Source organism: Phymastichus coffea, unplaced genomic scaffold, assembly GCF_024137745.1.
Source record: "Phymastichus coffea isolate CEN01 unplaced genomic scaffold, Cenicafe_Pcof_1.1 PCOF00050, whole genome shotgun sequence".
Lineage (NCBI taxonomy): Eukaryota > Metazoa > Arthropoda > Insecta > Hymenoptera > Eulophidae > Phymastichus > Phymastichus coffea.
In genome coordinates, this window is record NW_026706861.1 from 262,089 (window position 1) to 277,388 (window position 15,300).

General features: G+C 35.2%; 1 protein-coding gene across 1 annotated transcript; it reads left to right on the forward strand.

Annotated features, from left to right (window-relative positions):
- Positions 1-13,141: 13,141 nt before the first annotated feature.
- LOC131665345 (uncharacterized) lies at positions 13,142-14,939 on the forward strand. Its single transcript, XM_058937194.1, has 3 exons — positions 13,142-13,162; positions 13,272-13,953; positions 14,110-14,939. Exons 2-3 carry the CDS (start codon positions 13,305-13,307, stop codon positions 14,616-14,618), a joined length of 1,158 nt encoding a protein of 385 aa, XP_058793177.1. The 5' UTR covers positions 13,142-13,162; positions 13,272-13,304; the 3' UTR covers positions 14,619-14,939.
- The last annotated feature ends 361 nt before the right edge of the window (positions 14,940-15,300 follow it).

Sequence of the window (15,300 nt, forward strand, 5' to 3'; positions counted from 1 at the left end):
AAGATATACTGTTGGTATGTGTAGTTATAATGATGTTCATAAAGCAACCATGATAGACGCTTAGTGTCTAACTTTGTTGGTGAAGGAAGAACCTTTCATGTCTTGAACATAATACATGAATGGCTATATTTACCATCAGATTAGAATTATGTTAAATTGTAGAAGCTTTTCTACACGTTCGTGAATAACTTTTCCTTATAATGGTGGCTGTACGCGATACTAAGTGCAATATATAATTCAAGCGGTAGCTTGAAAATCGTAAATGTATATAACACAGTAAAAAATAGGATTGGTAATCCATTCTAAGGGAATTCATTGAATGATTTAATAAATACTCGACGTAACAAGTGAACGCTAATTCATACCGAAAATTGAAAAAACAAAATCATTTCGGGATAAATTATTCGTTTCTAAAAATGTCGCCATTGTGAAATAATCGTAAACGTCCACCAGAGATGTATGAAGCTTTCGCAACTGAAAAACAACACTTTGTGGGTGTACCGGTATGCACCTACCGTCGGAGCATTCACTTTTATAGTGAATTGCAGACGCTATCATCTTGGCGAGCGTATATGGCAAGTCTTTTACCTCCCTCGCGTCATCCTGCTCGGCTTCGGTAATGAATTCCACCCTCAAACGCGGTAATCACATAGGCCCCGCGGGGGTAAAGGCAGATTACAAGGAGCTGCTCCCAAAGAACGAACGTATATAAAAAGAGAGTAAGAAAGAAAGAGGCTGCGCCTCGAGGATAACACTTAAGGCTGTGTATTGCTCCCTCTCGCTTGCGCGCGAGGCGTAATAGCTTCGGCGAAGGCGTTCGGTTCGTCAAGGTTTTTAAGTCTCGGTACGTATAGCGATTTTCGTTTCGCGTATGCTCGGTTAAGCTTCGATTTCTCCTGGGATCATTAATTGCCATTTTTGCTTTTAAGATGCCTTTGCATTACCAGTAAACATTCGAAGATGACAATCGAATGGATCTTTATCATGTGTGTTAAGCATGTATGATTTCTAGTACACCTTTCGTAATACAGACTGTGCGATGTGACGTAAAGCCGCCAGATGGCTGGCGGTATAATATTGATTTTAAAACTAATTCACTTCTCGTTCATATTTTAACTAGTTTATGTTCTGTATAAGCTTCAATAAGTTCTAATCGCAAGTACTGTTAGCCGTGATAATTAATTTCATGGCAGTAACATTAATAAATAACATAAACGTTGCTCTGTGTTTTTTCACGAAAATGGACTACATAGAATTGAAAAAAGTCGTTGATCGACATTCTCAAACAACCTCGGAGTATTATCGTCGCATTGGCTACCTGCAATAATCCAACGCTACGAACGCGAGGGAGAAGAAAACGAGCATTTCGCAAAAATCGTGCACTTTATCCGGCGCAGCACGCAACAAAGGAGCTTTTGAAAAAGCCGCAGGTGCGGACGCGCGACACGCAGCGCGCACCGCGGCTGATCTGCAGCAAGGCGTGCAAGGCACCAAGGGCGAATTGGCGCATCTGAATCGGCTACTGCCACACCCATCCTACATTTTCTCGGGCTTTTTCGAGAAAACGAGGTCGACGCCGTCCATCTATACATCGGCGTCGCGCCGCGCACTTGTATTCTGCGCTGCCGCTGCACACGCTCCTTTTAATGATAGCGTGCGCGTGAAACATGTAGCGGCTAAAGCTCCCACCGCGATTACCATTATCAGGCGGGGGATTCTCCAATGATACGTTGGCGGGGCCTATATCTCCTCCTTTTGGAGTGTAAGTGCTGATCGCTGGCGCGGACATTAATCATGGACGTATGAATTGGATCTTGTATATCACGTATAATATTCCATGTATTATAATAGTTACAATTGTTTTGATTGCGTCCTAATTCTACGAAGAATATCGTTTTCGTAACGAGAGCGATGGAGAGTTTCATTCGACTTTTGCAAATCCCGCAAGGCATAGTTTAACTTTTTCAGCTCGTTTCGAAAACACTGACGCGTGTGTGATATCATTATTCACTCTCTGGCACGATTTGAATATTTTGCGACACCATTCCAACTGCTCAAATCGCAGTACGTGCAAATAAGCCTGATTTTATAATAAGCAATAAAGGACCGCGCGATTAAAAAAAACACGGGAAGTAGATATCTCGCGGCTCTGAGGATTTTTCGCCGCAAACAACGCTAATTTCCGCGTGTTCATAAAAGCATTAGCATGGCCGAAGGCTTCGAGACAGAGAGAAACGCGCGTGCGCTGCCAAATTTTCGAGTGGACAGCGCAAATATCCACCATAGCCGTGCTGCCAAGACATTTGCATATACGCGTGCACTGCCGGCGGCTCTGTTGTCAATAACTGCTCTTTTGATTTTGGAAAAAAGGAGGAGCAAGGAGCAAGTCGGGTAGACAAAAGAAGACGAAGGGTAGCTGCTGCGATGAATCATAATGGATGAGCTTGCTATGTTTTTGTGGATCGGCGGTAGGTGAAATTACAAATACGTTTTTCCAATTAACTTCGCAAAAAATCAACAAAATGGAAAAAATCTGGTCTTGGTCCCCATTTTTCTTTATTGCGCCTCATTTATTGATTACAAATTGAACCGATAACGCTGACAATAAAACATCATCACCCGTAACAGTAACAGGATAAAACTAAAGTACTTTGAAACAAGAAATAAAATTAAAGAGGGCATTATGCTCGCGTACTAAAATAATTAAAAGTAACTCACTGCAGTCCGGCGAGTACGTCGTGAGACAATAGCTTTCGTCCGTTAAATTTCCAGCCCCAAAGCAGCGAGAGTAGAAGCTTCTGCGAAGTATAATCAAGAAAAATATTTGTTGGCGAGGATGCAGCTAACATAAAAAGATGCAGCCAAAAGGCAAACAACAACGCCAAGAGTAGACTGGAGCAGGAAGACGAGTTGTAAAAGCTGTCTGCTGTCCTACGGGCAGACGATGTAGACACGCGAAGCTTCGGCGTTATGCCGCATAATCGGTGAAAGAACGCTGCCAATAGCATTGACAAAGTAATTCATCGAAGATCAAAAAGAATTGTATATTGTTTTCTATTGAGATGTGACATCGTTTTTGCTAGGCCAAAACACTGAAATGCTGAATGTTTGCTATCGTCGAGCGTTATTTCGCTTTTTGATATTGTTATTTGCACGATTGTCGTCAAAACAAGGCTCCGCCAACGAGTAAATAATATATTTTATTGCAAAATATTTTCACTGAATTCGCGAGGAATGCAATATTTTTCTCCTGACATGTATAGCGATTTAAGTGCGAGCAAGTGAATCTACGATTTCTATAAATAAGTCGCTGGACTTCACCCATTAATGAAATAACAAGCAGAGGGAAGCGTCAGGCATGAGCAGTATACGGTATTTATTATCTGCAACGAGTAATTAAGAATAATGGCCGACATAATGCTTTTAACCAAATTGAACAATGGGTAAGTGTATTTACCCGCGCGTAGTGTGATACGTGTCGTAGTTCACGATCATTACACGATGAGTGTTTCATTTATTTTAAAACATTTTTTGATAAAAAGTATTTCCTCTCATCACCGTTTGCAAATGTTTGACGCATTTTAATCGATGCGTGCATTTAATCTCCATTAAGAAATATGATATTTCATTATACGTTTGAATAATTTATTAAGATAATTATTTACTGTCGATAGGTATCTCATAAATAGTTTACTTGACAAATATCCGATATTCGATATTTTGCGTTTAACATTATTTTACGAGAAAACTTCCACGTAAATTAAAATGACTGATTTCCTCGATTTTGCACTTGAATTACCGTCGTTTAATTAGCAATATCTCATTATAATATCCATAATATTATGCCCATCAATTATCAAGCCTAAACAAACTCCACACGTGAAAATTCGAAAGCCAATGGCGTTACAAGAAATATGTGTGTGATTTATTAGCTATTGTAAAGGAGAGAAAAAAAGGGTCACTTGTCAGAGAGTGGGCGTGGAGATGAAAAACACGATTCGGCGCGGGCGTGGCTACGCAGACGCGAACGCAAGGTGCTACGCGAAAATAAGATTTTTTTATCGCGCGTCATCGTGAAAGCCTGCGCGCGCACCGAATTGTGGGAGTTGGCTCCGAATGAGGATTATAATGGAGTGGCCGAGGTGATTGAAATAGACCGACTTCCTCTTTTTTCTGTGATATTTATTATTATTATTATTATTATTATTATTATTATTATTATTATTATTATTATTATTATTATTTTAGCAAATAGTTGTGCAGGTTGTCAACTGAATAAATCGTTATTTGATTCCGATTGATTTTAATACTATAAATTTTAATGATCTCATAACCCGAATATTGCTTTTATAGTATTATGAATTTAAACGGTTATACCAAGAAGCGGATATTATTCACAATTTTTCATCCAATTAGATTGAAGAAATTGAATTCAACAAGTTCGTTGCTAATTGAATTTGATTGGAAAATGGAAGAAAAAATTCAAAGTATCTAAGAAATTCTCTTACAATTATATCATTGGAAAAAAATTGAAAAAGCATCGTTTGCAATAAATTAGTATATTTTCCATGAAAATTCATATTCAAGAATTTAAGGCTAGCCGCGTACGGCTAATCACGCCGTTAATAAACGCCTACACGATTCGCAGGTAATTACCCAACAGATAATCCAGCGTTGTCGAAAGGGGCTGTGCCCGAAAAAACCAAGACGAATGGGGCTTTTGCTTCAAAGTGCGCGGCGCGTGGTAAAAAATTAGGGCCCGAGACTCGCTAATTTATCTCCGGCTGCTTAATAAGCCGCTCCCCTTCTTACACTGGTGGTGCGCCGCCACTGCAGAATCATTAATTAAAATCTCTCCGCGTTTATCGCGCGTGACAATTGTGACGGCCGCGCGCGAGGTGCGACGACAAAAAGAAGAAGCCTGCCTTTATGTTCGCCTCGAGAACTCGTTAATTAGAGCGCGATTGATTTCGCGTGCCGTAATTTTTCCGCCGGAGAGAGGCAGAGATTCGATAAGCGCGCACGTGCTCTGCTTTTGCGGAATTTTAAAAAGCGACGATCAGCGCCATACGTAATTGCGGAGCTTTCTGGGATATTGATCGGTTTTCGATCGGCAAGGGAAAAAAAATTGATTCTAGATGGATTGCCGCCGAGAGAAAGATTCGTGTTATTTATGGTTCGCGCATTGTTGAGAAGTGTATGTACACGCGAGATTGTGATAAAGAGAGCTCTTATTTTATCATTTAGGTTTGTAAATCTGCTAAAATATAATGATTTATCATTCCTTTTTCTATCGTCACCTCCGTTCTCTAATCAATTAATACTTAATTTCTCTTCTATCCTTTTTTCTTTTGTCCTTATTTTGTTTTTTAATTAAAGCTATGACTTCTAGGGGAAAAAATCTTTCCCGACCTTTTATCTTGAATCTTCTTTCTGATAGTATTTTGGTAATAGTATGAGCAGACGATAAATGTCTCAATAAATACTTATCTCGCAGCTCATTATATAACCTCCTACACGATATCTCGTATATTCCGTTTTATCCATCTGTCCGTTCAGTATGCCGACACACCACCCGCGGGAGCATCGTTAGTTTTATTCTCCTTTCGTTTATATGATTTTCGATTCCCCGTAATCGGCCTCGGAAATGCCGCTATAAAAGTTCGGGTTTACGACATTCTTCTTCTCTTCTCCTCGAGATAGAGATGAGCGCGCGCGCAGGTGAAGCTTTTGATTAAGCCTTAAGAAAAAAAAATGCGAAGGTGGTCGTAAGAGTAAATTAAGAAGGAGAGTCGAGGAGCCGGGGGATTAGTAGGATAATCTGCACTATGCCGTTGTAATTTTCGTGCTTGGCTTGATTTTCTTTGAATTTTGTTACGAGCTTCTAAGACGCATACGTTTCATCATTAAAAGCGAATAAAATCCGGTTATTGTAGGCTTTCGATTTTAATTGAAAATTGCATATTCCAATTGTGCTTTGGTTTTTTTCTAGATAACCGTATAGAACTTTATCGTTTTAATAATCAATATATTTTATTATTAAATGTATCAAGAATTCTTATGTCACAAAACACATTCATCTATTGGCAATCGTCCAGATCAACAAAGTTGCCGTGAAAAATATAAACCGCGCATGACTAAACGCTCCGTTATCGAACGCTTCACCAGCGGGCCGCGCACTGCCATGGTCTAGCGACAAGCAGCGAAACGGCATATGTTGTATAGCGAATCATTATGAATCTCGTTACAACGCTGCTGACGCAATTGGCGCGCGCGCGATCCACTGCATCGTGACTGCTAATAATAATACCCGAAGCAAGTGGTGTGTGCTGCGGTCACACACGCGCGCACAAACACATAGATACACCCGAGGTATTCGCTTCTTGAAATAGATTAATAGCTTCTGTAACGCGCGAGTTTTGCACTCGGCTTGTATACACAGTGTTATTAATCGCTTGACGAGAGTGGAGTCGGGCCTCGATCATTTCGTCGAACTCGCGAAACCTGTCGTGATCGATCGCCAATTTTCTTATGTGTGTTACGGTTTGTTCGTGATGTATATGTACTGCGCGCGGTGGCGACTTGTCAGCTCTCTCTCTCTCTCTCTCTCTTTCTATCTCTGATTAAACGTCGATCAAACTATGTGTTTTACAAAAATCGACTTTTTGCAGGAAGGAATGATTACGAGGTTTACTAATGTCGAAAAAAGTATTAAATTTTCCTCTCCAGTTCGACTCTATATATCTAGAGCGATCCCTCAAATACGTTCATTAAAATACCACCACATGCGTAAAGTTATTTGTCGATAACTCCCACTAAACTGGTCTGTGGTATGCAGAAACAGAAAAAAATAATTGACTAACATCATCTAACTGTTAGTCGTCGGTGAGAAAACTGGCTTCCGTAGCCGGGATCGATCGATCGATAAAGCGCACGCACCCAAAGTGCTGGACTTCCGGCTGTGATGGCATTCCACGTGTTGGAAAAGCGTCGTCAAGAGCGACACGAGAGACGCGCTTGTATTAAGAGGTTTCATTAATATCGTTGAAGATGGTTTTAATTTAAAATCTTCCCAGTCGATCACTAAATACGTGCAAGGAAAATGTCGTTCGATCAAGTCTACTTCTGCTCGTCGATGAATATACGTAATTGCCAACGAACAGCCAGACATTGGCGAGTTTATTAAACTGATGCATCTCTTTAATGGAGTCATATTTCAGAGATGAATCAGATCTTCAGCGGGATATGAAGGTGATCTTTTATAATTTTTGAATTAGCAGTTTCAGTCATAAATTTTAATTCTATTATCAGTTTCCTTCATTTTGTTAAAAAAAATGTATAAAACTGTTACTAAGTGATTAGCGAAATCAAAAATTTGTTCGTGAAAAGTTTGAATTTACCATAGATTCATCGTCGACAATGATTATGTCGAGTGGACGTTAATCAAGCGCCATTGCACGACGTATAGACGCTGTAGAATGTCTATTCTGTCGTAAAAATCGAATCAGATGTGCGTGCACGACGCTTCTCTCGTACACAGAGCTTTTGAAAGTGGACACTCGTCAAACGCTGGACGTCAGATCAAAGGCTATCTATGGGGTCGTATACACCTAATATTAGATGGAGAAAAACGAACTATGCGTTTGCACCCCCGCGTGACGTTGTTGCGCTTGCGCTTCTGACGTCGTTAGGCTTATTTCTTTTTTATTTCGCTTTGACTTGTTTTTTTTGTTTTCTGGTATTCTATTTTGCTTTGTTGCATTTGCGATGGTTACTGAATAACAGAATGAACAACAGAAATTAACGTTCAGAAAGTGCTAAAATACAAACATTTTGTTTTAGAAAGTTTACTTTGCCATATGATCAATTTTGAAAGCTTAATGTGAAAATTACAAGAATATTTAACTTTTGTATCTTATGTTGTTTTCAATATGTAATGACGCATTTGCTTTATACATCACAAATTTTAATATTTAGAAATGTCGGCGATCACAAATACGTACTGAAGTAATATAAGCATATAACGCGAAGCCTTACGATTTTGTTTATTTTAGAATAATTTTGGAAAACCGCCAAAGGGAACTTATACGTGTACTATATATGTAGAAATACAAGTCACTTCTGACGCAAACTGCTTTAATTGTCTCGGCAAGTGCGGGGGTGCGTGTGATGCAATCTTGCGTAAAGTTAGGGGTAGATGAGACTTAAGAGGATTGAGACTTGTTACTACAACTTATACAATGATAATTTCATCAAAGTGAAGTAAATTAGATTTTTATAGTTTTTATATTGGTATATTTATTTTTAAGTATTTTAGTTGTGATCAAATTAAATGTGGACACCTTTATAACTACCTACATGGCAATATCAATATATGTATGTGAGAGTAAATGAAAACATTATGAATTTTTTCATTCAGCGGTTGCTTCAATAAAATTATTCAGTTAAATTACAATATTATTTTAATAAACAATCGCTTATATTACGCATTTATGAGCTGTTTCCCGGAAACAATATCAACATATGCTTCAGTAATCTTGCGCTGATAAGCTGATAATAAGTTGTGTGGTACATAAGAATATTGGAAACTAGTGATGGTAATTTACTTGGATAAAATTTAATTGGAAAAACTATAATTGCTTTTGGGAAAATAATTATTAACAAATGGTTTAGTTTTTCTAAACAACGTAATTAAGTGTTAAAAAATGATAAAAATTGTATAAATAATATGTTTATAAAGAGTATATAGGTTTGTTTATGTTAATAATATTAATATCAGTGATATGTATTCGATTATTCTACAAATGATTTATACAATCATATAAAATCAATATTTATTATCATTAAAAATATGTATTGTAATAACCAATAAAAAATATATATTATATACATTTATAATAGATTAACCAATGATAATTGTTAAAATGAAGATTCATTTATGAGAAGTCGGAGTCATTAAAATACTTGTTAATTTTTTGAAACTCTGTGAAGATTTCTTCGGAATATTCTAATATTGAAAACCATAAGATTCTGCGTTGTGGTAGAATTTGGATTCTATAATATTCGCAGATACTGATAATTTCATGATAAGCCATCTGACAACCTTTCCATTCGCGTCAACTTTTCTCACTCTGTTGTAATAACGCACGGACATTATGATCAGAATGCGAGTTCTTGTTATACGCTTCATTATTATATTGGATAGCCACGATATATACATAACCATTTGGTGCGTTGTGTAAATGTGATTTTGCAATTGAACTATCAAAGTTTACAATAGTTTCAAATTTCAATTGTCCGTCCAAGTCATATTGGGTAACATTCATAGGTATTTGATTGTGTAGCAGATCAATGAAAGTAATTAAATTATTTTTTGTTGCTACTATTAGAAAGACTTCTTACTATTTTTTTTAGATTTGTACAATCTTTTGAAAGCTAGAAGCAATAAGTTCATTAATAATATAACATTTAAAAGCGTTGAATTTAACAAAATTTTCCGATTTAAAAAAGAAACCACTTAAAAATGAGAGATTTTAGTTACACTAGATGGAGAACATACAAAAAAATGAAGTTTCATTGACTTACCATCTTTTATCAAAAAATCGGTAACTTATCCCGGTAACTTATCCGTGAATTTGTCGTATTGCTATTTTCCTATTTGAGTGTGACTGAGATCCAATGGCATAGACTCGTGGGATTGTGGTGAAAGGACTGTATTCAATGGTTGGAGTCGATATTTTCTTGCCTTGGAAATCACAACTTTGTTTTCAAATGCTACTTTCACATAATTCTGAATCTTCAAAGTAAATATCGAAGCTATTAGCACATACTGTTACTCTTACTTTCTCAAAGATTGGTTTGCTCGCTTTGTTTGATAATAATACTTAAGATGCTATACAAGAAGAAAGATCAACTATTTCAATATCGTTAATAAATATTTGATTTCCATGCTTAGTGAGGCTAATTGGTGTTACTAACATTTTATCTGCGAAGAGCGGTACGATATTAACAAAGTAACTATTGTTACCTTTTAAAATATCATATTTTTTTTAGAAGGTCCACAACTACGTCGTGGATTAGCGATTGACTAGTATGTGCTTGTATAATTACTACTGTTATGGTAAATTACAAAACTCACATTTTTGTTATTAACCAAAGATACTACAAATTTTTTTCCACTATTTTTAGTTAACCGATAATATTCTGAATTTTTCTCGTTCATGAAGGTCGCTATAAAAAGAACGGATATTAGTGTATCAGTTACTTTTACCATGATGATCTTTATTGACATTTCAATTATAAAATGTACAAATGTAACGTCATTCGAAGTAGCACTGGTCGGTCTATTGCAGACAGTCTGTAAATAATATATGCTTTCAATTACTGCTATCAAAATTGATAAGTATGTTTAATTAAAAATCATTATTATGCCATAGTCGGAAAGTCCGAAGACTTTCAAAATTGATAAGAGTGTTTAGTTATAAATCATTATTATGCAATATTCGGAAAGTCCGAAGACTTTCAAAAAATCAGACGATCACGCTAGGATCACAAATATTATTCTCAGAAGATAAATTTTTATCGTTGACCTAGAATAGCATTATTATGGAACTGCCTATTAATGGGTTAATCCAAATTTATATTTTGACAGTAAGTTGCGAATGTTGAGTTTTTATGGTCAGATAAAGTGACTGTTTTGTCAAATTTATTTTGAATAAGCCAGTTTTGTATACCAACCGTACTACAACGATATACTATATAAGAATTCATAAATAAAATTAAGTTAGTCCTATTTTCAGTAAATAAATGTACAAATAAGGATTTTTGTAATAAACTTTTCCATTGAATAGCTCGGATTCAAAAAACTTATTTGATAATCATAGTTTACGCACTGATTTAATCTTTTTTATATAAGTAAAATTTCATATTGGAAACATGGGAAATTCTATGAAATATCTTTTTTCAAAATCTATTACAATAATTATTAATTATTCTAAAATTAAAAAACTGAAATAAAAATGTATAACATGGTGAGTAATGAGAAAAAACAGATGGAAACTGCCACAAAATGGTACTAAATTTTTATAATCACAAAACAAACTGATAACAAGTAGGTCCCGGACCAGAATTATGCTTCAATATAATTGCGACATTAAATGGAAACAACTCGTGAGACTATCGCGTGCGGGTGGTACTATAACGATGGCAATAATCAACGTTCCTCTGAATTCGGGTTTTCTCAACTGCCTAATCTGCTAAGATGAAAGCTATATAACATAGCTTCGGTTAGGAAGACCATTAGTCGAAATTAATAAGTAACTCACGAGTGAAACAAGTGAGATGAGTTACAACGTGTGAATAGCTCATAAGCGTAGCAGCCAAGTGGCACAAAATTATTACAGTCATCAACAGTAGGTAAAGTCAAAAACAAGCAATTCCATGCCTCAAAATTAAGCGCATACGTTCCAGTGTGAAAACAAAGACGCCGCTAAACAGAAACAGCGAGAGAGCGAAGGCTTTCTGTCGCGCGAAAATCGTCTTGCGTGCGGGTGGCGTAATAATAGCGCCGATGATATATGTCCCGCGTGAAAATCCTCGTTTTCTGGATGCTTTTAATCCGCTTGAAGATGAAACACGCGGGTGGACGTACAATGGGACACGTGTTCGTCGTCAGTTAAGCGTTGAAATGATGATTATGCTTCCTCATTCTATCGACAAAGACCGTGTTAATTTTCAAAGTCTAACGCTTGTGTTTTCGTGTTGTCCGAGATTTATGACTGATTGCCTTTTTGTTGTAGCGCGTGCTGCTGGCAAACCCTCAGTGCATTTGTCTTCGAGCTAAGTGATGCGCTTTATTAATGACGATATTTCCTTAGAAGTACTATGAAGTGGGCTGGAACTGAATGGCTAATTTGCTACAATTTACTACATGATACATGTCACATATTTTTTTATCGATTTTTTTAGGAAACTTTATTAGTATGAGGATACTACTTCATAAATTATAAGATTATCAGTCTCGTTTCTCTCAAATACCGACGAATATAGACAGTTCTCATAATCCTTGACTTACGAGATTAGCATTACAAAATCAATATTTTTCATGTATCTTGCCTAAAGAATCATCGATTCTTCGATTTAATAAATCACGTAGAAAAAATAAATCAAATCAAATCAATAATTTGTAATTTATTTGTATTAGGACGGGAATGCTATTTTCAGAGACTGCTTTTTAATAACTTAATGTTGTACATACAATCTCCTTTCATTAATAATAACAGCGTGGGATGGTGATTACGTAAATAACTATACTACAGAAAACAGATATATATATCTTTGAGTCTGTAAATTTATTGATAATGACATTTAAATACATTAAATCAAAAATTTCCAACATATTTAATCAGTGGATATACTCAAAAACTACTAATGTGTGCGCACATGCTTATTACTTAAGTATGTTCATTAACATCTATTAATTTATAGCAGGGTATATATAAATTTACTCAGTTTCGTAAATCCTCCATAATCAGTAAAGATTTTTAATTTTTGAAATTTTTATTTGTTCAGTCACGTGCAAATTTGATCAGTTGAATACTCCTTTTAAAATTTTAGGGGCTTTGACCTATTAAATACATATTTTCGAACTTGATTGAGTTCGATGAAAATCTTGATAAGATTTTCAACTGTTTATGAATTATAGGGGTTGAAAAAGTAACGTGTTGAATAAAAAAAATTTTCAGAAAACTCAAATCATATTCATATAATTAATGTTTATATATTACTGTAAAATTGATTTAGGAATTTTTTTCGTCGGTATAAGATGTTTATGTAAAATCACTCGTGGTACAAGACATTATTATCTTAAACGATTGATATACGTGTACGATGAGCATTAAAATTAATAATAACTCTCCTCTCTTTATCTAACAATCGAAAATCAAACATTCATGAAACACGTGTCAGTAGATCAAATACAAAATTTGTCTTCTTCATTTGTAGGCTTGTTTTATCAATCACGAAGACTAAGAAACGACTTTTGGGATAATTCAACTCACTGATAGTTTTATTGTTGCGCTAGCAGTATAAATACAAGTGAATTCGTAAAATTAAATCAGTTCAGATTCAGTAAGTACGCAAATTGGAACGTGGATCCTTAAGTGTACGTAAGTATAAAATTGAATGACTCGAATTGTCATAGTATTTTACGAGTATGCTTAGTTCTTTTTATACAGAGTAAGATTTGTCATTTTTTTATATATATTTTTTAGGCACAATTCTATACAATAGTCCGAAATAGCACAATGAAGAGAGCAATTATAACATTATTTGCAATTTGTATTGCACATGTTTTTGCAATCAAACAACACTCAGTAGACTACAGATACCCTTTGGATGCGCGCATAATTCAAGGCACTCTTAATCATACGAATTTTGTTCATGCCTTATATGAGGTGAATGAAAATAAAACAGAAATTGATTACTACCTCATCAGTGATTCTAACTCATGCGGCTCTAGCAAATTGGAAATGGATAAAAATGTTACCTTTCACAATGATTTTCGTATTATACCATTGAACCAAGAAAACATTTTATTATTGATTTTTGGGCACAGGCCTATGTCAGGTTATCAAGTGAAAATTCAAATAGTTAATCTTTCTTCGTGTCAAAAAAGCAAAATTGAAATACCGACCAAGAGAGAATTGACTGATTTGAAAATTACAAGATACAGTGACAGCTTTGACATTTATTTCAAAGATTCATCCCTTTGTGACAACAAATATTGCAGGAGAAGTTACGATTTCCAAGGAAATTTACTCTCAATACCGTTTGCTACGTTTCCTTCAGACGTTCTACTTGTTCAGCCCGTTGGAGCTGATCTACGGTCGAGCAGTCATGTAGCAGTTACAACGATGAAGAAAAGAAAGATTGTTAATCTAGTTAAAGATAACAGTAAGTAACTATATTTTCATTATAGATATTTTATAGTGTATATGATAATGCTTTTTAATATTATTTGTTTGAGACCACGGCTATGATTTAAATAATAATATTTCAATTAAAAAGCTATTTTTCTCGCCTATCTTCAAATTATCATTATGTTTTCAGTGTTGAATGTTCTGACGGAAATAGGTCCAGAATCACATTTACCCACAGGCAATAGAGACTTAACTCCAGATATATCAACATCTCACAATTTCATAAGCATTGCTTACAGAATGAACTTTACAAGTTTGGTTGTTATGCAGTTTAGTTTAGAAGGACATTTACAATTCCAAACTGCTATAGAATACGGTTATTTCGTTCGTACAGCCAGAATTCTCAATGCACCCAATCGTGGTGTTTACCTAGTTGCTAGTGAATGTGATCGTTATCATTGCAGCGACGATGAGAATAAATATTTAATAAAAAAAATCAACGCCAATGGAAAGGAAGTTGGGTCGATTAGCTTGAGCTTGCCACTTCCTGGTGTACTTGAAGATTTATCATTCTATGAAAATGATCAATTTTATTGTCTTACTAGAGCACAATTGTCTCTGGGAGCAGTTGATTTGTATTACTTCAAAAAAGTAGATATCCATACTAAATGCTTTACCGATGACGATTTAATAAAATAATTTAATTCTTCATTGAATTTGACTTTATGTTGCAATATTTGTTCTTTAAATATATCTATTGAAAATTATAATAATTATTAAATCTTGGCTTTATTTCATTTCATCACACGAATCATCCACATCATTATGCAAATACAATAAAAAATCCTTTCCGAAATTGGAATAAGCAGGTCTGTAGCTACATTTAAATTATATCTACAGCGAAATTCATATCATAGATTCTATGTTCTCTATCTATTTATTATTGACTATAAATTTATTAAGCAACTGTATTTGTACTCGTATTGATTATAGGTTTCGCGTTGGGAATATATAAATCAATTATTGTTGTAAAATAAATTAAAAGTAATTAATAAAATGAGGCTTAATTTTTTATCAAAATCAAGGAACTCCAACACGAGAAAAGTTTTATCTTGCATCGAGGCTATCTCAAAAATCTACATATTTGTAATAGAACATATACAAAATCTAATATTTAAAGTAAAGCAGGAAGCAATTTGAAATTGTCAAATCTAAAAATGAGAATGAAAGAATGATGGTTAAACTTTATGTAAACTTTACCTTTCTAATATCTAGCTATATAAATACGACAAAAGGTAAAACGACAAAACGATTAGCAACAACATTATAATATCTCGCGTGCTCGCATTGCACGCACCCGTGACACTGACGTACATTCGAA

What these genes read in the sequence shown, in the direction of transcription:
- LOC131665345 (XM_058937194.1), top strand. Translation starts at nt 13,305, where the DNA reads ATGAAGAGAGCAATTATAACATTATTTGCAATTTGTATTGCACATGTT. An exon ending in TAATCTAGTTAAAGATAACA is followed by an intron (nt 13,954 to 14,109) that starts GTAAGTAACTAT and finishes TTATGTTTTCAG; the next exon opens with TGTTGAATGTTCTGACGGAA.